The following is a 25,219-nucleotide window of genomic DNA, read 5'->3' on the forward strand; positions in this document are numbered from 1 at the left end:
GCTCCGGAAGCAGCGCTGCGAAGCGGATCGATGTCGACTGGATCAACCTTGGGGACTTCGTAGGGCAGCGGAGGGCCTTCGTACTCAACTGCGATGGAGTAGTAGAGATGGTCATCGTCCGGCAATGGCGCGCCGGAAGGCAACATCTTTCTGAGTAGCTCCTGCCAGCTTTTCTCATCCTCGGGTTCCGGAGCCGCCATGGCGAGGCCGTTAGAGGACCCGCGAGAAAACAGGAAATGGAAGAGAGAGAAAGATTGTAACTGACGGTTTGTGGAAATGGAATCATCATCATCATCATCATTACTGTCTTCCTCGTCCTCTTCCGCCACCGGAGCCTCGGGAGTGAGCAAAGGACCTCGCTGTAAGCGCTTAAAGGTCTGGACTGTCTGTTGAAGCAATTCGAATTTCTTGGGATTGAGATTGGGCTTGGATTGGAGAGGCAAAGGCATGGTGGAGCTAGGGCTGGAACCCGGGCTGGGATTAGATTTAGAGACGGGAGTTGGAGAAGAAGGAAGTGATTTGGCGCTGTGGGTTGATCAATGGGGACGCGCCGTCGATAGCTAAGAGAGGTGTTGGTGATGGTTTCGGTGGAGGAGAAGAAGAGGATGGAGACAATCGAGTGGTGGCCCATCGATTTCAGAGAAGATGAATAGTAAAATGACGAAAATATCCTTCAAAATTTAACACCGTAGACGATTTTACTGTTTCCAGATATGGAAATTGGGTCGGGGCCAAAACTTCAGGTACCATTGTGACATTTTTCAAAGTTTAGGTACGAAAATTAATAGTCTGGAAAAGTTCAGACACTGTTTGGACGAATTTCCCTTCTAAAAACAAAACTCAAGTTGTCAAGGCAAAACGCAGCGTTTGGTTCGTCTTTGTTTTCGGGTAAAACGTCACCCCCCTGCAACATAGACACACAGTAGATCCAAAGGCTCAATTTTTATTTCTATTCCCTATTCACATTTATTCCATTTTGGCATTTCCAATTTTTTTCTGAGCTAATACTAAACCTCTTTTCTGTTAGCAGTAGCATCACAAAACTTTAAAGTCTTTCACTTTTCTCTGTCTCTCTGTCTCTCTCTCAAAGCTTGGAGCTTTTGATGCAGAGGAAGAAGACCCAGAAGGGTTATTGAGGATTAGTGAGTCATCATGGATTTGCAGAGCCTTTGTGGGTTGGTGTTTGTTTCAGCTTTGATTCTAGTGGTCTGTAATCCCAGCTCTGTAGAAGGTGGGGATATAGTGCATGATGACAATTCAGCTCCAAAGAAGCCTGGTTGTGAGAACAATTTCGTTTTGGTAATCTAATGCTGCTTTTTTGGCTCTCACCCTTTTGTTGTTTTTGGGTTTTGGCTACTGGGTCTTTGCTCTTTTTGTGTATGAGGGTTTGTTTGTGGAAGAAAAATGATGTGGTGACAGTAAAGAATTGATCTTTTTGTGTTATTTGGAGGTTTAGTGAACCTTATGAAGTTGGAAGTAATGAATTTGCATTTGGTTTCTGTTGTTTTTGGATTGGAATTGGATTGTGGTTCATTTAATTAGGTTTACTCAATTTGACATAGACTTTTATTGTGTAAGTATCTACGTTATCCCCATCCTGGTGTAGGACTCAGGAGCATACTTAGATTTCCTTTCCTTTTTTCCCTCACCATCAAAATGTTGCTCTTTTGGGTTTGGAGGAATTTGGGCTTGAGTTTTAGTTGTATACCTTTAACACGCATTAACTTTGGTGATGTTTTTAGGTCCTTTGGTTCAACTGTACAATGATTATAGATCAAGAACTGGTAGTGGCAATGGTATACCGGGCAAAGTTTAGGAGTTTTTGAGAAGTAGAAGAGAGAAACTATACCTAAGCTTCTTAATTCTTTTGATTCAGAATCATGGTATTTCTGTTTGTTTTCACTTCTCTGTTGGTTGTTGTAATTGACTTCTGGTCCTTTGTGATTGGGTGGGGATATTTGCAGATGTTTCCATCAAATATGCCTTTCCTATAAGGTTTAGTGAAGTTTATTCTGGATGTATCATATCTTTCATTCAAGTTACTGATATGTCACAAACTGTATTGCAGGTAAAGGTACAAACTTGGGTAGATGGTGTTGAGGCTAGTGAGTTTGTTGGTGTGGGTGCTAGATTTGGAACTACCATTGAATCAAAAGAGAAGAAGGCAAACCAAACTCGCCTTATACTTTCAAACCCTCGAGATTGCTGCAGTCCACCGAAAAATAAGGTTTTGAGAGTTAACCTATATTATTTAGACATTTAGGGTCATACGCATAAAAGAAAAAATTATATGTTTGTCAATATCAATGTTTTTCATTTATATGTTGTGTAGATTGCTCGGGATGTCATTATGGTCGACCGAGGGAACTGCAAATTCACAACCAAAGCAAATTATGCCCAAGCTGCTAATGCCTCAGCTATCCTTATTATAAATAACCAGAAAGGTAAACAATATATGTTTCTGTTGTATGATACATGTGTTGACTATTAATTGTGTGTCAAAGAAGCTTCAGTATCCTGTATCCATATTATGTATACAGGAAAAGGTTCGGGTGCCAAAGTGCAAAGATGCACGGATCGTTCCAAGCTCAAACACTCAAATCTTTGGGAGTTTGAATGCTCACTGCATTTTGCACAGTCATGCGACTGTATATTTTATTTTTAGATTATTGCTGCTGTTCCATTTTAGGTATATGATTATTAGAATATAAAATGTAAGTTGCAGTCTGATTTTCGTATCAAACTTGTCTCTTTTTACTACAGAACTTTACAAGATGGTGTGTGAGCCAGATGAAACTGCTCTAGATATACACATACCTGCTATCATGCTCCCACAGGATGCTGGCGTGACCTTGGAGAAAATGTTAATGAGCAATTCAGTAGGTAAGCTCTTCTATACTCTGATGATGTATATACCACACAAATTGTAATAATTTATTGCCTTAGCTTTTCAGTCAGATGATTCTTAAGCTATTTTTTGCTTCGAAATAATCAACATTTGTCTTAGCTTTTTACCATTTTTTTGGGAATCCATGTGCATGTTATATGGTTTTTTAATTTTACTTTTCTACAGTGTCTGTGCAGTTGTACTCTCCACAACGGCCAGTGGTTGACATTGCGGAAGTATTTTTATGGTTGATGGCAGTCGGTACCATCTTGTGCGCATCTTATTGGTCTGCATGGAGTGCCAGAGAAGCAGCTATTGAACACGAAAAGTTGTTAAAGGTTAACTTTTGGCAAACTTAGCTATATAGGTCACGGTTCTTTTTATTTTATTTCCTTGCTCATAGTGGTGTTCGGCTGACCATATTTTATTGTGTATTGATTACAATTTTTTTTGTCTTGTAGGATGCTGCTGATGAAATTCCAACTGTGAAAGCTCCTTTAGGTGCTGGTATCGTAGACATTACTACAACATCAGCAGTCTTGTTTGTCATTATTGCTTCATGCTTCTTGGTCATACTGTACAAGCTTATGTCAGCGTGGTTCATTGAGCTTTTGGTTGTTCTTTTCTGCATAGGTGGTGTAGAGGTATGAGTGCTCCCAATTCTAATTATCAACCTTTCGTTCATCTATATACTAAAATTATTCAGTTTTATATATATACTTGGACAAGAAATTTATCTCAACTTCCATTTTATATATATGCACAGTAAAAGTTTATGGTCCAAAGTGTGGGTGTTCTGCAGGCTGTGGTTTCGTAATTTGAACGTATTTGGCATTATGTAACTTGTACTTATTGCTTTGTCCAATAGTTTATTCTGCTGGTTGTATATCTTACTTCATTGTTTCTTTGTATCCAGGGCTTGCAAACATGCTTGGTGTCTCTCTTGTCGAGGTACGATTAGTTCCTTTCTTATTGGGATATAATGGCTGGAATTTTATGAAGATTTCTCTTTCGAATACCTAGCTAACTGTACAGTGCACTTGCTGGCTGTTGGTTCCAACTCTTGTATGTTACTTGGGAAGATTAAAATGAGTGTCATTGGTGTGATTGTATGCATGTGTCTTAATCAATTTATCCGTGTAATTATTTAAATGTCACGTTTATCTGGGAATGGTTTTTTATACACATTCGGAATTTGCTGTCAATGAGGATGTTGTCATTTTTCTGATTTTCTTATTCTCTTAAATGTGTGCATAAGCATTATGAAAGGTTTTGGGGTTTTAACTAAACTCTTAAGCTGCTGTAAATTTAGCTTTGACATTATTCGACTGAATCAATTCATAAGTCAAGGCAGACGAGAAAACTGGTGGTGCATACTTCTCATGCAGTGATAACTTGTTTTAAGGCCTTAAACTAATTCTATACTTCTGCAGGTGGTTTAAACGTACCGGAGAGGCGTATGTTAAATTACCTATCCTGGGAGCAATCTCATACCTAACTTTGGCTGTTTCTCCATTCTGCATAGCATTTGCTGTTCTCTGGGCAGTTTTTCGCACTGTTTCCTTTGCCTGGATCGGCCAAGATATACTTGTAAGATATATTTACCCATCCAAGAATTATTTTCTGTGGAATCATAGTTTTCTTTGTGCACTTAAAGTGTGGCTATTGCTCGGCTGTGGCTTAGTGCCATTGGTAGCTACACAAGCCCTCCAAAGAGGAGCCCAAGTTCAAGTTTCCCCTTAAATGTTATAAAGCTGGCTATTACAAATGCCGAAAAGGCAAGTGATTGACTATTCATGGCTTTACTTTCAATGATTCTTTTGATCAGGGAATTGCACTGATAATCACAGTTCTGCAAATTGTTCGTATACCCAATCTCAAGGTAATAATCCAACCTGGATGATTCTTTAGCACTGGGTAGTATCAGTTTATGTCGAAATCTTTAATGAAATGAATATTGATTATGTGCATACATTCCTGGAAACTGATTTGGGGTACTTTTGTTAATCAGGTCGGTACGGTCCTCCTCAGTTGTGCCTTCTTGTATGACATATTTTGGGTGTTTATTTCTAATAAGGTGTTCCATGAAAGTGTGATGATTGTGGTAAGTGATCCTTGTACTTTTCTCTTCTTGCTATAATTAATCTATGCCTGCATATTGGATGGGTTGGCTATTCAACGAGTTAAATGCTCGAGAGCTATTAACGCCTTTTATTTGTTTTGCAGGTAGCTCGTGGTGACAGAAGTGGAGAGGATGGTATTCCAATGCTACTCAAGATCCCCCGCATGTTTGACCCATGGGGTGGTTACAGCATAATAGGATTTGGTGACATCCTGTTACCAGGCCTGCTTGTTGCATTCTCACTCAGGTTTAAGCTTCAACCTATCTTAATTTGCGGAAAAGACTTGTGCTCAACTTTGCTCCATAAATCAGATCTTGACACAAAGTAGTACTGTTGATTCTTTATTGCAGGTATGATTGGTTGGCAAGCAAGAGTCTGCGAGCTGGTTACTTCTTGTGGGCAATGATTGCTTATGGATTAGGTAACAAATTATAAACAGAATCACATCACATATTTCAAAATACATATTTATGGACAATTCATGTACTGGTAAACTAGTTTTTTAGATTTCAACAAAACTACTTGATTAAGATCGCTTAGATGTGTTTTCCCAAAAAGACATACATCTGATTCTTCCAATTCTATCGCAGGTCTTCTTATCACATATGTGGCATTAAACTTGATGGATGGGCATGGCCAACCAGCACTGCTTTACATTGTTCCATTTACACTAGGTAACCCATTTCTTCCTCGTTCATAAGAGTATCATCCTTTCCTTCAAAATTTAAGAATATCAGCCTGCGCAATGATACCAGAAGCTGTTGCTCTTTTTATAAGATAGGCATGCAAGGTGGTGTAATCTTGAATTATACTGATCTCACTTAAATGCAGGAACCTTACTGACATTAGGGAAGAAGAGAGGTGACTTACCGATTCTGTGGGGTAGAGGAGAGCCGGATAGGCTCTGCCCGCATGTTCGACTTGAACACAGTCGAGAACTGAGGGAAGAATAAATAGTAAGAATACTTGTTCCTTGTATGATAATGTAGTTTTGGCAATGTATAATCAGTAGAAATCTGGTAAAGAACGGTGGCGCAAGAACTGCACTTTACTGTAGTTTTGCTGTATGTAAGCTTGTATTATAGCCTTTGAAATGAACAACGGGGCTCTTTCTATTAATTAAAATAGAATTCATTTGGCATTTTCAGTTGGTCACCTCCTTGATGGATAATAAAAGAGAGAATATTTAGTGCACCGACATACACTTATACCAATAAGATAGAGGGCTGGATAACATGAAGTATTTTTTTAATATTAAAAAAAATGTTGCCTATAAATATCAACGGTTGAGATTAACTAACTTTACTGGTTCACTTACATCGTCGGTGCATAGAAGAACTTTTCATAATAAAGTTTCATCGCATATTATGTTAATGGACATGAGTCATGAAGTTTGTGCGCGTCCTCATCAAGAAACATATGGAAAGTTGAAAAAGTAAAGGGGCAAAGTGGCAAACAGGACTTGGTCCCAAACGGGCCTATCTGGATTAGCACACCATAGCACAGCTTATGAATATTATGTTCGTAAGCTTATCGTTTATGAAAGGGATTGAAATGCAAATGAAGCTGAATGATCTCAACAAGAATATAATCCGGATATTATGTGCTTATTATGCACATTTTAATCTTATAGAACTATAGAAGATGATATATTCGTAGAAAACTATCAGGAGGAAAAGAAGAATATTGTGATTCCATCACTGGCATGATTGTGATTGGTGCATCAGTTCAATGATTCCTCGTTCCCACTTACCAGAATAGCCCACTTCAATGTTTGGCAGAAGTGTATCCATTTATATTTTATCTTTTTATGGGAAGTTTATGTAAACACGAAAAATCCTGCAACGAATAAAATGCAGACACGTGTGCAAAATAATAATTTTATTGATTTAAATGCGGGTTACAATCTCTGTAGATGCTCTTTCACAAAATTCTCCTCTGATTCGATCTTTGACGTTGATTTGATCCAAGGGTGGCGAGCACTTGATCTTGAATCAAACGGTTGCAATGTGGACTTCCTGCTATGTTGACGATTTGAGGAAGATGATTGACCAAGGGCTGTAGAAGCTTGATCTTGATCGGATTTAGGCCACGAGTGGTGTCACGTGGTGAGTGTTCTTCGGCTTTGGTAGGGGATGAACCAGCACGTGTGTTTGGTGCTTTGTTGATTCTCCACGAGCTTGATGAGAAACTTGGCAGAAGTTTTGCTTTGCTGACAACTTGAAGACGACGGATGATCAAGGGCTGTAGAGGCTTGAACTTGATCAGATTTGAACCACGAGCGGTGTCACGTGGCGAGTATGGCTTTTGATGGTGGATGAATCAGCATGTGTGTTTGGTGCTTGTTGATCCTCCGCGTGTTTGACGACTTCCGAGCTTGTAGGTGATTTCCCCTGCTTGTCTGAAGTCAGCGAGGTGAAGAGACCGGCTATTTGGTAGCTTGATGGTTCTTCACGAGCTTGGGAGACTTCTGAGCTTTGGAGAGGTTTCTTCCGTCTGCTTGCGTCCCTCTGTCTGTCGTCGTCCTCGATGGTGTACTTGGCTCAAGGGCGATTGACGCTTGATCTTGAGTCGTATGATGGCCACGAGGGTTGACACGTGACGAGTGCTTTGGCTTGAGGTTGGTGATGAACCGGCTATTTGGCAGCTTGAAGGCTCTTCACGCGCTTGAGGACTTATGAACTTTGGGAGTGATTTTTCTCTCCTTCCGCTGAAGTCCTTCTCTTGATTTGAGAGGGGTTATTTATAGTGTCAGCGCCTCTCTCAATTTGGAATGCCTTGATGACACGTAATTAATTGTATTTTCCTTAATTACGTAATCAAATCAATCAGCCCTAATTAACTGATTTAATCACGATTATTAAGGAATTATCCAATCAATTTGATGGCTGATTTTAATTGTATTTCATTAATAGCATAATCAAATCAATCACCTTTAATTAACTGATTTAATCATGACTATTAAGTAATTAGCCAATTAATTTGATGGCTGATTTTAATTGTATTTCATTAATAGCATAATCAAATCAATCAGCTTTAATTAACTGATTTAATCATGACTATTAAGGAATTAGCCAATTAGTTTGATGGCTGATTTTAATCTTGATTATCAATTTAAATAAATTGATATCTAATCAGCAGACGAGATTTAATGCTTGATTTTATTCGGAATCAATTAATTTGATTGATCCGCTTTAATATCAATTGATTTAGCCGGAGCAAATTCATTTATTGTCGTCGAGCCTTTCATGTATTGCCAACTGTCATTCTCTGAGTCTGCGTGATTTTGCTGACTCACAAGCCATGTGGACAATTTGCGGGACCCACATGCTGACTAAATTTGTTCGGTCATAATTTCAAGTGGTGACCGAATTATTTAATGAATTTTATTTTATTAAATTTTTGGTGCCTACAGTTTATGCCGTCAAAATTCTATAGGTATAAGTCCGTTTCTTTATATTTTATTTTGTTGGGAAATTTTTAGCAATGAAATGTTACTTGACAACTTTTTAATGTTATTTTTTAGGGTCATTTACCCAAAGCCCCAAAATGAGCAAAAATTATCCCACTTACCCAACAACAGATTTTTATTCCCACCTACCCAATTTAGGAGAAAATGACCAATCTACCCTCAGTCTAATTAAATAATTACACAAATGCAACTCCTCTCTCCAATAGTCCAGATCGTGCATTCTCTCTCCTCCGATTTGAAAAACTCTCTCTCTCTCAGATCGCCTTAAGACAATTCCGGATCGTTGGTCACGCCGTCGACAGTGGACGAAGCCGGAAAATCCATGGCCACCATCTCACCTCCGCGGCCATCTTCGGTCTGCCCAAAACCTTCCACCGGCGGCTCCAAATCTATGCCGGATCGGCTTTCGCGACATCGCTGAAGCTTAGCTTACTCCGGTTGCTGTGTGACGTGGACCACTGTCACTATCCCCGCCTTGATTGCGAACTCGATTCGGATTCCAGCCAGCTCCACGTCCGAGGCTCCCAGACGGATTCCGAATCGGAGACTCCCCGAATCGCAGTTCAAAGCCTTTGATTCCAACCTGCAGATGAATGCCGAGATTGGGAAGATCGGCGGCGTCGTCGTCGTCGTTCAGGTCACTGGTTTCCATGAAGAAGGCAAAGAAGCTCCGGTCCTAGATACCTCGCCAGAGGCGAACTCGGGCCTTGATGCGAAGGAAGAAGTTAGGATTCCGGTCTGCAACTGTGGAAGAAGGGAGAAGAAAGAAGACTGGGTGCCCAGAGTAGTTTCTAGGTGCCGAAATAAATTTTTTTTTTTTTTTTTTTTAAGTAATGGGACAGAAGGAAAGAAAAAAAATTGAATGTCTATTGGGGAGCAATAGGTGTCTATTGGAGGGCAATAGATGTTTTCAATTGAAAAGCAATAGTTGGAAGATATGAAGATGGATGAAGCGTCTGAAGAGGTGGCAGTGGAAATAGCTGCACAAGGGGTCCTTGGGAAGAGAGTTGATGAGATGGAGGCCAGTTTCATGATGGTAGAAGGCCCAGAAGGAAAGAAAAAAGAAAAAAAAAAGTTTTATTGGTGGGCAATAGAGGTGTATTGCCCTCAATAGACGTCTGATAAAAGTCTATTGAAGGGCAATACATGTCTATTGGGAGGCAATAGACGCTTTAAATTGATATAATCTCTGATTTTTTTCTTTAATCAAAGTTTTATTTGTGTAATTTTAGGAAGATTAGTTTTCATTTCGGTAACCGAAACGTTTATTGAGGGGCAATATACGTCTATTGGAGGGCAATAAACTTTTTCAATTGATGTAATCTCCTCGTTTTTTTTCTTTAATCAAAGTTTTATTTGTGTAGTTTTAGGAAGATTAATTACCATTTTGTTAATCTAAACGTCTATTGGGGGGCAATAGACGTCTACTGAGGGGCAATACATGGCTGATAGTCGTCTATTGGGGGGCAATAGACGTCTATTGGGGGCAACAAAACTTTCCGGTGAGATTTTCAGCAAATTCCGGTGGGCGGCATCCGGTGACCGGAATCCGGCAAAAGTTGGCTTGAATCCGGTCACCGGATTCCGGCGACCGATGACCGGATTCCGGCGAAGTCTCCTATTGTCTCTCTCTCTTCCATTTTCTCTCTCTCTCTTTCTAAGTAACAAAGGGGTGAGGGGTAAAATGGTATTAAAAAAAAATTAAAAACAAAAAAAAAATCTTAATGGGGTATTAAGGAAGACTCCCTTAAAGTGCATTGGGTAAGAGGGAATTAAAAAAACTTAATGGGGTAAGGGGGAAAAAAATCCCTAGAAATGGGGTAAATGGACAAAACCCCTATTTTTTATGGTAGTCTTTTAGCGACAAAGTTTTGATTGTAGCACTACATCTTTTGTGTTTTAATTTTTTTTTTTTTTTAACAGGAGTTGCCTGAAAAAAAATGTTGGTCTGTAAGTTTGTATCTCTTTTTATATAGAAAAATTGTGAGATTTATTGGATCAGAAGTTATAGGGGTAGGCATATAGCCAGTTGTGACGGCGGAATAGTTTTAGAGAGAAAAACGGAGCGTTTTAGGGTTGGGGTTTTCAAAACGGATTTCTACTGCTTGTCCGGCGGCCCTTCTGTGCCAGCGACGGCGCCATGCCTCGCCGACATGAGGTAGGAGCAGCCGGACGGGCCTCTGGTTCTTTTGCTCTCTGCTATGATAAGCTTGGCTGTTTGGGTATGGTCTTCTTCCATTCTCTGGTGGCGGCGCTGCTGGTATTGATTGCCAGCCTGCTCAGATCTGGTGTGGGTTGGGGGATGGCTTCGGGGCGACGTGATCTGGTTGGGTTTGTCCTTAGTTGCCGTGGTGGTTATGTCTGGTGGAGCGTCGGTGATCGACATGATGGTGGTGGGATACATTGGAGATGGTGGAGGTGGATGACTCTTGGCTTATGGAGGCTGTGCAGAGGTGAAGGTGGTGTTAGGATTGTTTGGACCCAAAATGAGCATTTTGGCCTGACAAGGCGTGTCTTGGAGAAATTGAGCCAATATCAGTGGCTCAAGCTATATATTGTCGACGAGTTTGAAATATATTATTTAGAGGCTAAATAAAGCCTACCTACATAATTATGGAAAGAAAAGAAAATGATGGAAGCATGGAAATGAAAAGTCAACTTTAGCACATTTTCCTACTTTAGCTAGGAGAAACCAAGCTAAACAAGGAATGAGGGGCGGCAGACTAACCAAATGAAATCCAAATGAGCTAAAACTTTCCATATTAATTCTAGACATCCCAAGGATCATTTCTTATGAAGAGTTCCAGAGCTAGTTATTAGTGGAAAGCCTTCAAACAATCAGTCCAATTTTCTGCAGAAGCAAAACTGGAAAACTGGACCTGTAAGGAGTCCAGCAGCATTTCCGGCACAACCACAAGGAAGAAAGCTCTGAAAATTTGCCACAATGATCTGCACTCATTATGGATCATTTGATATGAAGAAGTCGAAGGCCCATTTTGAGTTCTTGGTGGAGATATAGCTGCAGAAAAATTGGAGCAGTAAGTGCCTAAACCTAACATTCCATTAGTGTTTAAGTGCTTAAACCTAACAGTCCATTAGTGTTTTTAAGTGCTTAAACCTAACATTCCATTAGTGTTTTAAGTTCTCAAACCTAACCCATCATGATTTGTTTAAAGCCAACCACTATGGCTTAGTAGCATATATATCGAGGCTACAACAAGTAACAATAAACAACACAATTCAACAACAATCTCTAAGATTATCCAAGCCTCTCTAGAGTAACCCCTCTCTAAGAGCAACTCCTCTTCTTCTCTTACCAGTGATCACACTCCAGTCCTATTCTTCTCAAGAGCCGACTGTCAGTGCCACCAAACCCTCTGTCAATGTGCTTTGGTCCTAGTCTCCTCGGGAGCCGACTGTAGTACCACGACCACAACGGTTACGGAACCAGCTAAGCAAGGGTAACGCCCTCGCAAACCAGCTAAGCTAAAGTCACGCTTTAGCAAGTTCTCCCTACTTCCCGGTGATTTCGCTCTGCTCGACCTACAACGTTGAGTATCGACTAGGTGATACAAGACAAAGTCCTCACCACGAGGCACAGAAGAATCCCGCGACGAGGTTGGTGCTCTCCTCGTCTACAGTCGCTCGAAAGAAGTCAGGTCAAGGGACACCCCCGACGACCGCACCCGAACGGTGCTGGCACGCCCGAGCAAGAAAAGAGACTGTTGACCAGCTCAAGCAAAACTGGAGCCAAACAAGGATGTTGATTGACGAGATCTGTGGCATTCTCGACTGGGTTCATGATGCGTGGCGGTGGTTGGTGGCTCTGTGGGCGTGGAGTCTGAAACTGGGGCGTTGGCTTGGATTTGGGATGATGTATGGAGCTTGGTCAATCACCGACGGTTGGTTGGATATCAAGTGGTTAAATCGATTAGGGCACTAGCTTTGCAGTGGGTGGGTGGCCGTCCTTGGGCGGGTAGAGGTGGCGGTGCCTGAGCGGTTGGTCAATCATGGTAGTTTCTTTTAGTTTTTTATTAGGGTTTTAGTTTCAGGTTTTTGGTTAGGTCAAATAAAACGTCCCTACTCAATTGAGCTAGGGTTTGGAGGTTTTTGTCGTGTTGTGGAGCCATATATATGGTGTTACTCCTGAGAACAATATGTTACAATTTCGATGCTATTTGGTTATCAACGGAAAGGTGGATTTCCCTTGCACGTGGTCCGGCGGTTTAGGGACACGGTGTGGAAGAGGGTGGAGTGGTTCGTCTGGATGTTGGTGAAGAGGTCGTATCGTGACACTCGGGATTGGTTATCTTTCTTCGTAGCCTGGGGTGATAGGCGTAAAAATTGGTTAGGGGTTGGACCTTTTCGGTTCATGGATGTTACTATTAGTGACCTGTTTAAGGATAATAGATTCGAGAGAGATTGATGAGAGAATTGTCAAATCATATTATTGAGAATAGGAGCCCTATATATAGGGATTACAAAGTACATGTTCTAATGTTACAAGGAATACTAATCCGGGTAGGATTAGGAATTCTAGAACCTTCTTCTCCTATTACTACTCCTAGTTTGATAAGGCACACTAAGTCGATTTTCCTTCAACACTCCCCCTTGTGCCGCTCCAAACTTGGTGGTGACGCTTCATTCGTTGCCTCGTTAAAAACCTTGCCAGCTAACAAAAATCCTGTGGGACAAAAATAACCCTGGTCGAAGGACAAAAAGAGCACAACACGTCATTCACTCTTCGAGATTGAACATGTAGACATCATAACTCCCCCTGATGTCGACATCTCCCCCTGATTGCTACAATCATGGGAGTTCGGATAAATTTCTCAATTCGATGCTCTTCATATGTTTCTCGAAGGTGGATTTAGGTAACGACTTATTGAATAAGTTCGCTACATTATCCTTTGATCGGATTTGATTCACTTCAATCTTTAGAAGTGATTGTTGTTGCTGATTATAAAAGAACTTAGGCAATATATGCTTGGTGTTGTCGCCCTTGATGAAACCTAACTTCATTTGTTCAATACAAGCTGCATTATCCTCATAAATGCATGTAGGTTCATCCGTGGTAGACTTCAAACCACAACTTCCTTGAATATGTCTAATTATAGACCTTAGCCATATGCATTCACGCACGGCTTCATGTAGAGCAATAATCTCTGCATGATTTGAGGAAGTAGCAACAAGGGTTTGTTTTGTAGACCTCCAAGATATCGCAGTGCTTCCCATGGTAAAGACATAACCCGTTTGGGAGCGACCTTTGTGAGGGTCAGAGAGGTACCCTGCATCAGCAAAACCCATCAAAACATCATTGTCGTTTTGATGGAGGGGAGTAGGATGAGGCCGGCCACCCTTGGTAGTGGTGGAGGCGTTGGCGGCAATATGGCCGGCCACTTTGTCATGGTGGACGGTGGCTCCATGCCTAATGGGGTCCGATCCCATTTTTCCGTCATTCCTCTTCTCTCTGTAGGGATAAAATAGGTCCATATCAATCGTACCTCTTAGGTATCGAAAGATTGTCTTTACACCAATCCAATGGCGGCGTGTTGGCGCAGAGCTATGTCTAGCAAACAAGTTCACTGCGAAGGAGATGTCTGGTCTTGTGCATTGAGCTAAGTACAATAATGCGCCTATTGCACTTAAATAGGGCACTTCGGCCTCTAATGATTCTTCGTCCTCATCCTTTGGAGGAAACGGATCTTTTCCTGGCTCAAGACTACGACCAATCATGGGAGTACTCACAGGCTTTGCTTTATCTTCATGAAAGCGCCTTCGAATTTTCTGAGTATATGCAGACTGATGGATCAAAATCCCATCACTACGGTGCTCAAGTTCTAAACCGAGACAAAACCGTGTTTTCCCAAGATCTTTCATCTCAAATTCGGATTTCAAGTATTTAGCAGTTTCCTTTAACTCATCTAGAGTTCCAATTAGGTTCATGTCATCGACATAAACTGCTACGATTGCAAATCCGGAACTTGTTCTTTTAATGAACACGCATGGGCATATTTCATTATTAATATATCTCTTCCCAATCAAGTAGTCACTTTAGTGAGCGTTTCAACCTCGTTGCAAACGTGCTCCGTGGTCTAGAGCCACTTGACTTGGGAAAATGAAGTTCACAAGAACCTTCATAATATTCAGTATCTAGATCCCCATAGAGATACGTAGTGACCACATTCGTAAGCTGCATGTTCAGTTATTCAGTAACTACCAAACTGACAAGGTAGTGGAGTGCAATGACATCCATTACGAGAGAATATGTCTTCTCGTAGTCAATTCCAGGGTGTTTTGCGAGAAACCTTGTGCCACAAGGTGAGATTATCATCTCTTTTTCTCATCACGCTATCTAACGAAGTCCTATTAATGTCAACAGGTTTGATGTTAGGAGGTGTTGGCATCTCAAGCTCGAAAACCTTCCTCTTCGTTAGTGAATCAAATTCAACCTGGATCGCATCTTTCCATTTAGGCCAATCTGCTCTACGTTGGCATTCCTTTCAACGGAGTAAGGTTCTAACATTGAGGCGTCCCCCAACGATGTCTCTTGGACATAACCACAATCCAGAATATTCTCATGAGACGGATTTTGAGTATCAATGATCAATGGATCAAGTTGTGCCAACTCGTTCTCTTCCTAGGGCGAGAATCCATCGAACCTATGGGTCTCCTACGCTCTTTAGCGAAACCCATGGCCTATGACACCACTATGCCGTATTGTGGCGTCACTATCTCACCATCCATGGTGGTGGTGTCGTGCCCATCTCTTCTGGGTGGCGCCATGTCCTCTTGAGTGGACATCTATCCTTGCAGGCATGTTTGCAGCAGGTATATGTGATCTCGTCACTTTTAGGGGATCAAGATGAGACATAGTGGGGACAGACCACGACAATTCCTGTCTTTCCTGTTGAACATAGACGTTCTAATCTCCCCCTAACAACGGGAAGACTGTCTCATCAAAGTGACAATTCGCAAATCTAGCGAAAAAGAGATCGCCTGTCAAGGGTGTTACATAGCGGACTTTATGGTTGGAGACTTATGTCCAACACAAATATATATGCATTCGTTGCAATGACTCATGTTGATGCGCGATGGCGGCACAATTGGCACATAAACCGCACACTCAAATATGCATAAGTACGAGATATGTAGACTCGAACCCAGTCACGAGCTGTAACGCAAATAAACGTTGAGTGGCTGCTATGAGTCGTAGATGAATTAGCATAGCTGCATGCGATATTGCATAACCCAAGAGGAAATATTGGTGCGCATTACCAAGGTCCGGGCTACCATCGTAGTCTTTTAATGGTTGTTTTTTCCGCGAGACCAATTGGGTGTGTACATGGGAATAGGATACTTGATACCAATACCCAATGATATGCAATAGTCATCGAAAATATTCGATGTAAACGCTCCAGCATTACGAGTGGACAATGGCACAACATGTGATCAGTGTGTTTGCATATCAACCAACACCATAACATGTCTATACGGTCCGCAAGTTTGTTGAATAGGTCCGCAAATATGACCTTGGATTCTTTGTAAGAATGGTATATTTTCTTGGTGTCCTTTGCATAGGATGGTCTCGATCCTAATTTGGCTAAAGAGCAGGCTTTGTAGAACGAATAATGGGCTTTAGAAACAACCAATGAGGATTTTGGTTGAGCCACGAAGTCAAAAAGTGACTTTAGAAGTAAATTTTGGATTGGAAAGAGCAGTGGTGGCGTCAATGCCACCCTGATCGCCGCAGGGGGGGACGGCGGCACCGGCCAAGGATGGCCGGTTTTGGGGGTGAAAAGCGCCGTGAGGCGCAAGGGCTCTTTCGGAGTCCAAAATCCGATTTTTACTTCTTTTCGTTCTGAAAAAAGGGATGTCCGTGTGAAGTCTTTACTATACGGATCATCAAATCACGACCTGGGTGTCCCAAACGGTCATGTCAAAGCCTATATGTGTCTGAATCCCATAAATCATCTCTCATAACATGATTAGATTCAATGACTCAAATAGTGGTTGTATACAACCCACTAGAGCGACACATAAGTTTCTCTAATACTCGTTTATGTCCGTAGTCATTAGAGGTGATGCAAAGGAATTCTTGTCCATTCTCACAATGTGTTTCCACATGAAAACCATTGGCTCTTATATCTTTGAAGTAATGAAGTTCGAAAAATATGTCTACGACTTGAGATGAAATAAATCGATACTTTATTAATAGTAGCCAATGATTACATCAAAGTTTCGTGACCATAATCTAATCCAATATAAAAATCAAATCGTAGACAAATCGTAGTCACTCTATCCGTTTGGTAACTCTAATCAAATATGACCAGGGAAGTAGCTAGAGAGATGTCAGTGGAGCGAGGCTCTCTTAAGTACCACTAATTTCAATTACTTTCCTAGACATCATACTTAATTCGATGCGCCACATAAGATAGAATTAATACAAAATGTCATTTATTGACTAAGGCATATTGCCATTACATAATTCTTGGAAATTAAAAGACTATTCTAAATAAAAATCTGCGGCATTCTATCTTCATTGCCAGATTTAAAGTCTTTTATAGCTCGATATCTTGATTACCATTGATCAGGTACTCCATAAAATACCATGAAGAGGATGCTCTCTTGATTGAGGTGTATTGACACAATACATATGGTCCCTAGGACCAATGGCGTTGGAATAGTGCAATCATGGCCAAAAGTGGCGCCATGGTGTCCAACCCTATACCCTCAACGTCATGACTCCTATGGTCATGTTAGAGTTTTCTCAATCAATTTGTTCTTTTGTGTTTTCCACAATCATGCATAAATAATATGATGCAGAGAGCCTTCGAACAATATTTCATAACTCTTTCAAAGTTTTAGTGAAGCAGATATTATTCCATCGTGCTTCCATGTTTGGAAAGTTGTGAATGTTACTAAAACGTTCACTAGGCGCAACCCAAAGGTTGTTAGCGTTATCCTCATTCATGTACTCAAACTGGAGGGCCATCTTCATGTGGCGCTTCATCAGGGTAAATGCCCTGGAATTTTCTATCTCAGTTTGTGAGTCTTGAGCAGTTCCTTTAGAACATGGCTCTTGGATTATAGGCAAATAAATATCTCGTGCCCGTAGAATCCAATGGAGTAAAATCGAGCTCGTTCAAGTTTGATATCCAAAAAGTAGAAACAAGAACGGATTAGTTTCGGAGTCAATGCTTCCACGAAAACTAGTATTAAGATTTCCGAGCCTTAATGCTACCAAGAAATCGATTTCCAAGAAATTTGGATTAGACCGAAACAATGATGTTTGAATGGTCAAAATAGATGCTCACGAACGCTCTTAGTCCGTAGCTTACGAACGCTCTTAGTTCGTTAAATCGATGCTTACGGACGCTCTTAGTCCGAAGTCTTACGAACGCTCTTAGTTCGTTAATTGCGTGAATCCCCACGATTCCGCTTTTCAATGATCGAACCCACGTTATAAGAAAGGTGGGATGTAGAAGAAGGGAGGTTTTCAAGTCCCCGAAGAAAAGAAGGAGAAATTAAAGTACGAAAAACGGGAACTTTAATTATAAATACTTACTTGTTTGTTTGGAGCTTGAACACTTGATTCTTGAATTTTTGAACTTTCGGAAGCTTGATACTTAGTTGGGATTGCAGATGCTTCTTCAATCCTAATCTAGGATTGCAGGTTATTTACAATCCTGGTCGTGGCTTAATTGTTCGGTGGTGATGGCGGTAGTAGGTTTGAGTTACTACCGAAGGTTGCAGGGATGCAGGCCGAAAACTGCTTCAATCCGGAGTTAGGATTGCAGTAGCAGTTCAATCCTAAGTTAGGATTGCAACCAGTTTGCAATCCTGATCGTGGTAGATGCCTGGAAGTGGGCTGCAGGGGCAGTAGACTTGCGTCAAAGTTGCAGGAACGCTGCAGGGGCAGCGCGGAGCAGGCGCACGAGTGCGGGGTTGCAGGGCAGCGAGCTGGGCGCGGGCTAGGAGGTATGCTGGCCGAGAGTGCTGCAGGAGCAGGCGGGCTAGCAAGGGGTTAGGGGCTGCGGTGGCAGTAGGCACTCAGGTAGGCAGAAAGTTGCAGGCAAGTGCTTGCGGCAGATTTCGGTGAGAAGAACTTTCGGGTTTTTGGTTTTTGTTTTTGTGGTTAGAACTCGTGCTGATAACGTGTTTAAGGATAATAGATTCGAGAGAGATTGATGAGAGAATTGTCAAATCATATTATTGAGAATAGGAGCCCTATATATAGGGATTACAAAGTACATGTTCTAATGTTACAAGGAATACTAATCCGGGTAGGATTAGGAATTCTAGAACATTCTTCTCCTATTACTACTCCTAGTTTGATAAGGCACACTAAGTCGATTTTCCTTCAACATGACCGACCCATAACTATGGATTTTGGTAGGAATATGAGTCGTGGTGTTGATACCACAACCAGTTATTCCAATGCTTTGTAATTTTTTTGGTTATTAATGGATTCTATTTCTTCTAAAAAAAAGAAGAAGTTATAGGGGTAGGCCTAGTTCGGTTGGGTGAGTCCCACCACCATATCAGTGGCCACTATATATGGAAGGCCATATGAAATTTCCTCCTCCATAATTTATTCAAAAATGTGTTATATAGTGCTTTAGAGTATTGAACTTCATTGTCGGGAGTGGTTAGATACTTAGATTAGCTCATTCTATTGGACACACCGTAAACTGTGACTAATTTAATGACTCCCGACTTCAAAATTTAATTACTTTTGAATACTACAAAATTTTTGGATAGAAATTTAAATTATTGTGTTTAGTTATAGATATTAAAGACCTCTCCGGTGCATTATCTGGATGCCAAACTTCTGATATCACCAGACATAACCATTTGTGACATAAGGTGTACAACTTGCTCCACAAGGACCACGTACCAACTCTGAAAAGTTCAAATCACTTGCACAAACACAAAACTTAAAACCAAATGGTTTGGCTTAAGCTTCTTTCTTCAAACTCAGAATTGGTTTGGCTCCAAGCAGGTGTCTATTTGGAACAGTGAATACAAAAGATGCACATCAAGAAGGCCAAAAGCCATGTTAACGGATATCTTTTCTTGATTCTCCCTTTTCTCTTTATGGGTTTTTTGGGATATATAACCTTTTCTGTGTTGTTCCTTTTTTCAATGTTTGCAAAGTCACAGAAATGGTTACTGGTTGGCATGGACCAAATAAAGGCTGCATGCATTTGTGGGGTTGAGGAGTACTGCATGTGATGGGTTGAGTTGAGGCAAGCAGAAGACCAGGAACAAGAAGAAGAAGCATGGCTATCCCATGAATATGAGTTGTCCAGGGCCTACTACCCCCATAAACTAGTTTACAATTCAAAATGACAAGGGTTGGTCCCCAGAAAGAAGAAAAGGTGGCCGGGTAGGGACGAAGGCATGCCCTTGCATGCAAATCTTGTTAAGGTATTATTACAACTGATCAAGTGACAGGTAGGGTTTTCTTACTGAACAATTTGATATGACTTTAAATCAGGCATTCCTACATAAATGTGAAAAGACTCATAACTAAACAGAGTTGAGATTGATAACATGACGATATCAAGTGGATAGCCAAGAGAACAAGTACCTATATCTCATTTTACAGGAATCCAGAACATTACAACCTTGATGAATAATCTTACTCCATATATACCACAACCTATCTCCGTAGCGCATATCCATTGCTTAAACAATGGGTCTCATGCTCACCCCTTCTCGACAATCATTCTTTTCTAACAGAAAGGAGGAAAATGTCACACTCCGATCATCTGAAGAAATCAAGATCTTATACTTCGAAGATGGAACATAATGCTTCACTAGTGCACACCAATAAATGATGGTGAAAGTTTCGTCACCGGTTAGGTATCATCTTTTTTTGAGTGAAGTAAAACTGTAAAAACTTGGCCAGTTTCCCAAGCTCACCTTCGAATTCACCCTCCCCATTTCTGTGAAAATGGACCTGGACCCGGGTACATGTTGGGCGACATAGATACCACAGTAATATCCGCAGGTTCATGTTGTCTTGTTGTGTCCACGTGCTTACAAAAGTGATGCCACTTTCTTACGGTCACAAGAAAATTAAAGCGCCAATTTCTCTAGGCCATACAATCCTCCCTCCTTCCCGTTGTGTTTTGTAGTTTTCTGTGCCCTCTGGTCTTCGTGTCCTTTGAGACAAAACCTAATCACCTTCTTGTTTAGGTTTTACTGTTTTAGGTTTAGCCCCTTCGTTAAGGTTAACAATATCCAAGAAGAACCTCTCTCCTTCACAAAAACTAGTGATGATGACCAAACTGGACCACTAACAATTTACAGAAAATCAAAATAATGAGGATAAGAACAACATAACCAACCAGCAGGCACAAATATTGTCAACTTCCGATCCCCCTCCGGTTTCTGTCCTTTCCAGAACCAGGCAATGCCACACAAACTTTTAAGGAAATTTAAAGAAAAAAACAGAACCCGGCCATTATTTCATGTGTCATGTAGTAGCAGTGCTAGTTAGACACCTTAGCTATACAGATCTCCCCTTATCTACACATTTGTAGCAACTCACACATTTAACCTCTGCTTTGAGTTTCTATAGAGAGAAACAAAGCTAGTTAGAGAGAGAGAGAGAGAGTGAGCAGCAAGAATGGAGGGTAAGGAAGAGGATGTTAAGGTTGGAGCCACCAAGTTCCCAGAGAAACAACCTTTGGGGACATCAGCTCAGACACACAAGGACTACAAGGACCCGCCACCAGCTCCATTGTTTGAACCTCATGAGCTCATCTCATGGTCTTTCTATAGAGCTGGGATTGCTGAGTTTGTGGCCACATTCTTGTTCCTCTACATCAGTGTGTTGACTGTGATGGGGGTCAATAGGGAACCAACCAAGTGTACCTCTGTGGGTGTTCAGGGAATTGCTTGGGCCTTTGGTGGTATGATCTTTGCACTGGTCTACTGTACTGCTGGTATCTCAGGTATTTTTAGCTTCTCTTACCTTTAATTTTGCAGTCTTTCGTCTCTTTATTTTTGGAGTCTTTAATTAAAGTTGATAACTTTAAGTGAAATTGAACTTCCTGTGTGTCTAAGTTGATGTCTTTTTACTTTGGGTATATTAATATGGTGGCTAGTTTAACTAATCTTTGATGTGCTTTCTTTGTTGTCTGTAATTTTTAGCCATATAATACTTTGTCAACTTTTAATTGGCTTTGGGTTCATAAGTTGTTTTTTTTTTTTTTGGTAAAATTCATAAGTTGTTTTTCCTGTGCTTCAAAGTTGATCTTTTTTTTTTTCCTCCAGAAATTATTGTTTTGGGTTAAATATTGTGGGTTTCATTTACTATCATTCATCTTGCCTCTTAGAAATTGTTTATTTTTTAGGGTTTAATTTCTAATGTGTATTTGCATCTTCTGAAGTGCAATTCTGTCTAGTACAACCCATGATGCTTAGAAATTAAGGTCCTTTAGTAACAATATCTCTGTTACTTCTGTGTAAACAGGTGGACACATTAACCCAGCTGTGACCTTTGGTCTGTTCCTAGCAAGGAAGCTCTCCCTCACCAGAGCTGTTTTCTACATCATCATGCAGACCCTTGGAGCCATTGCTGGTGCTGGAGTTGTGAAGGCCTTCCAGAAGACCCAGTATGAGCTTTTGGGTGGTGGAGCCAACTATGTGAACCATGGCTACACCAAGGGTGATGGCCTTGGGGCTGAGATTGTTGGCACCTTTGTGCTTGTTTACACTGTCTTCTCTGCTACTGATGCTAAGAGGAATGCTAGAGACTCTCATGTCCCTGTAAGTAATTCTTTACTTTAATCAAGTTGTAAACTTCATGTTAAATAACTTAATATACATACTTTTTGCAGCTTCTGATCCAGTAATTGTTTTGTTACTTTGACCCATGCGTCCATTAGAAATTAATTATTATTGTTGCTACTTGCCTGCAATTTCTAGTGCTTCGAAAGTTACCCATTTTTCATGGGCTAACTGCTACTGAATCTTTTTGGTTGATTTTCTAGTTTTTTTCATTCTTTCATAGTTTTCATTTCTTATTTTTTTTAATTAATTAATTAATTAATTATTTATTTATTTATGAATAGTATTCTTTCATGGCTTTAGAGGTTCCATATTGCATATTCTGAAATCGGGTATTCTTATTTATTTCCATTGAAGATACACTCAAATGGTTGAAATGGGTGTGGATTGAGTCATTAAATTGGACTGTGCAATTCAAATCTCTAGTACTGGTAAATGATGATATACTTGCATGCATGTGCTTGCTTTGTTAGCTAGTGTCATTGGTTGGTGTAGTAGTGTCTTTTAGGTGAAATATGTTGGTGTCCGAAGGGTCTCACATCAGATAGTCACATGCATGTAAGAGTAAGACCCACTGGTGGGGGTTAACAGTGCTTCCAGGAAAAAGATACCTCCTCCTTTAAGCCGATGTGAGCATAAATGCTGTAGGGTTAATAGCGCCTTCCAGGACAAATGTTCCTCCTCCTTTAAGGCAATGTGACCCACCATGTAAAATTTAACAAGATATTGTTTGAACTGTGGATCTACTCATTTGTACATAGCAATATTGAACAACTCCTTGGCACTCATCAGAGTTGTTATTCCTAACTTAAACCTCAACACTTTTCTTTGAACTCAATGAGGAATTTTGTATTTTGGACAATGTTTAAGTAAAATGCAGACATTTACATAGCAATGTTGAATTTGTTAGGAGCTGAATCAAAGGTAGTTAATTGGAGTGTCTTTTTAACTTAGAATGTATGGATGCAGATTTTGGCTCCTCTTCCAATTGGGTTTGCTGTGTTCGTGGTTCACTTGGCCACCATCCCCATTACAGGAACTGGCATCAACCCTGCCAGGAGTCTCGGAGCTGCCATCATCTACGACAAGGAGCATGCTTGGGATGACCAGGTATTTTGTTAAAGCTAAAACATATTACTTGTTCATTTGACTTTTTATTGAGCTTATGTCAAATGTATAACAATGTACTTGTTTCTGTTTACAGTGGATCTTCTGGGTTGGACCATTCATTGGTGCTGCACTTGCTGCTATGTACCACCAGATAGTCATCAGGGCCATTCCTTTCAAGTCCAGGGCCCAATCTTCTTCTTCGTACTCACTCTAGCTAGCCCTACCTTTCAAGTCCCATCTTTTAGTCTTTTTAGTTTTTAAATTCGGTGCCTTCATTTCTCCTCCCTTAACGTTGCATTTGGTGTTAATGCGAGAGATTATGTGTGTAAATTATGCAGTAAGCTTGAGACATGTTTTGAGTTGATTGTGTACTGCTAGCTGTTTTTAATTTGCTGCTTATGATGGTTTGTGTATCATTTGGGCTAGCCGGCTAGGCTAGACAATAATGCTGATCGAGTCCCGTGAACCATGTAAAGTTCTAATTTCGATAGGATGAGACGGTACCATATAATGATCTTTGAGGGCATGAAGAGCTTGCATGCTGATTTGATGGCGTACCAAATCCGGCATGAAGAGCTTGCATCCTGATTTAATGGCATGAAGAGCTTGCATCCTGATTTAATGGCGTACCAAATCCTCCACAACCCAACATAATTCTTTTTTTTTGAATAAAAGGTGGTGCGGCTGTCCTCAAACATTCATTAATGAAACTGTCGAATACAAAGGGGGGACAATGAACCAAAACCCCTGATTACAATACGCAACTAGAGAACATCCTGAAGTACTATCATGAATCTCTACTAAACAACTGTATTCAACTGAGCACCAACTAGCAAAGAGCGCTCTACTGGCGACTCTATTTGCTTTGACATAAGTCACACAACAGAAAGATAACTTGATCTAGAAGATTGAATTCTTAAGAACTCTAGAAGATTGAATTGAATTCTACTATTTAATTTTGTCTACTATCTCCAAAAATTAGCAGCGGCGCTTTCAAGTCTCTGTTTTATAGAGTTTAAAAGAATGGACTTTTTTTTTTTTTGATGGAAATAGGTAAGCCATTTCATTAAAATTCAGCAAGCAGTACAAAAACGAAACACCCATTTGGGGTCGACAGAAAGAATCGTTCCTTAGAACCTCAAGAACCCTATTCTCAAAGAATAAAATCCCAAAAATCCTGAGTACACCCACCTTTTAGGAAGTCCACGCACCATTATTCTAACAAAAACCTAGAAGCCTCAAAGCGGACATAAAATGATTTCAACTAAGGCTCTGGTTTTTGCGACCTAAACAAAATTTAAACAGTACTATGAGTTATAAAGACCCATTCCATTCTACCCCACAACAAAGAGGGATTCCAACTCCCTAGTTCAATGAGCCCAAGGAAAAAGCCCACACAACAATTCAAGGCCCCAGTGGCCTAGTCCATCCACAGTTTGGGTAAAGCAGGGAAGGCAGGGACGTTGCCACTGCACCAGCCACCACCTCCACATCCATCTCCACCATCAATGCTGCCATCTCCGACTCCATCATTAATAGCCACATCGCCACCGTCATCACCACCAGATGCCACATCAAAACCATGTCTTAAACCAAAGGAATTAAAGCCATGCTCACCGCCACCATCACCGACAGGATGAAGACCCAGATGCGCACCACCAATTGCGACACCGACAACACGATCTGCACCACCAGTCCTCCACAAACCATCGCTGGCCTTGCATCCATGCTCCCTATCGTTGCCACGAGGCCACCACTCCGACTAGGAATTCTGAACACCACAACCGCCAGTGCAGCTAGCCTCGTTGTCGCCCCACACGG

At 40.9% G+C, this 25,219-nt stretch overlaps 2 protein-coding genes across 2 annotated transcripts; both read left to right on the forward strand.

The window, feature by feature from the left end:
* Nucleotides 1-964: 964 nt before the first annotated feature.
* Nucleotides 965-6,151, forward strand: LOC133744089 (signal peptide peptidase-like 2). The gene is made up of 14 exons (XM_062172220.1): nt 965-1,299; nt 2,069-2,227; nt 2,333-2,444; nt 2,764-2,883; nt 3,074-3,225; nt 3,349-3,531; nt 3,804-3,838; nt 4,321-4,477; nt 4,716-4,769; nt 4,899-4,991; nt 5,114-5,256; nt 5,361-5,431; nt 5,601-5,684; nt 5,842-6,151. The coding sequence occupies exons 1-14, from the start codon at nt 1,153-1,155 to the stop codon at nt 5,961-5,963; spliced, it is 1,632 nt and encodes a 543-aa protein (XP_062028204.1). The 5' UTR covers nt 965-1,152; the 3' UTR covers nt 5,964-6,151.
* A 14,695-nt stretch (nt 6,152-20,846) lies between these two features.
* LOC133745175 (aquaporin PIP1-3-like) lies at nt 20,847-23,762 on the forward strand. The gene is made up of 4 exons (XM_062173184.1): nt 20,847-21,450; nt 21,972-22,267; nt 23,258-23,398; nt 23,493-23,762. Exons 1-4 carry the CDS (start codon nt 21,123-21,125, stop codon nt 23,610-23,612), a joined length of 885 nt encoding a protein of 294 aa, XP_062029168.1. The 5' UTR covers nt 20,847-21,122; the 3' UTR covers nt 23,613-23,762.
* The last annotated feature ends 1,457 nt before the right edge of the window (nt 23,763-25,219 follow it).

Source organism: Rosa rugosa, chromosome 4 (genome assembly GCF_958449725.1).
Source record: "Rosa rugosa chromosome 4, drRosRugo1.1, whole genome shotgun sequence".
Lineage (NCBI taxonomy): Eukaryota > Viridiplantae > Streptophyta > Magnoliopsida > Rosales > Rosaceae > Rosa > Rosa rugosa.

Coding starts and splice junctions, on each gene's coding strand:
- LOC133744089 (XM_062172220.1), top strand. CDS start 1,153: ATGGATTTGCAGAGCCTTTGTGGGTTGGTGTTTGTTTCAGCTTTGATT. Junction 2,445..2,763: donor TATTATAAATAACCAGAAAG/GTAAACAATATA, acceptor TTTTTACTACAG/AACTTTACAAGATGGTGTGT. Junction 5,257..5,360: donor CTTGTTGCATTCTCACTCAG/GTTTAAGCTTCA, acceptor TCTTTATTGCAG/GTATGATTGGTTGGCAAGCA.
- LOC133745175 (XM_062173184.1), top strand. CDS start 21,123: ATGGAGGGTAAGGAAGAGGATGTTAAGGTTGGAGCCACCAAGTTCCCA. Junction 22,268..23,257: donor CTAGAGACTCTCATGTCCCT/GTAAGTAATTCT, acceptor GTATGGATGCAG/ATTTTGGCTCCTCTTCCAAT. Junction 23,399..23,492: donor AGCATGCTTGGGATGACCAG/GTATTTTGTTAA, acceptor TTCTGTTTACAG/TGGATCTTCTGGGTTGGACC.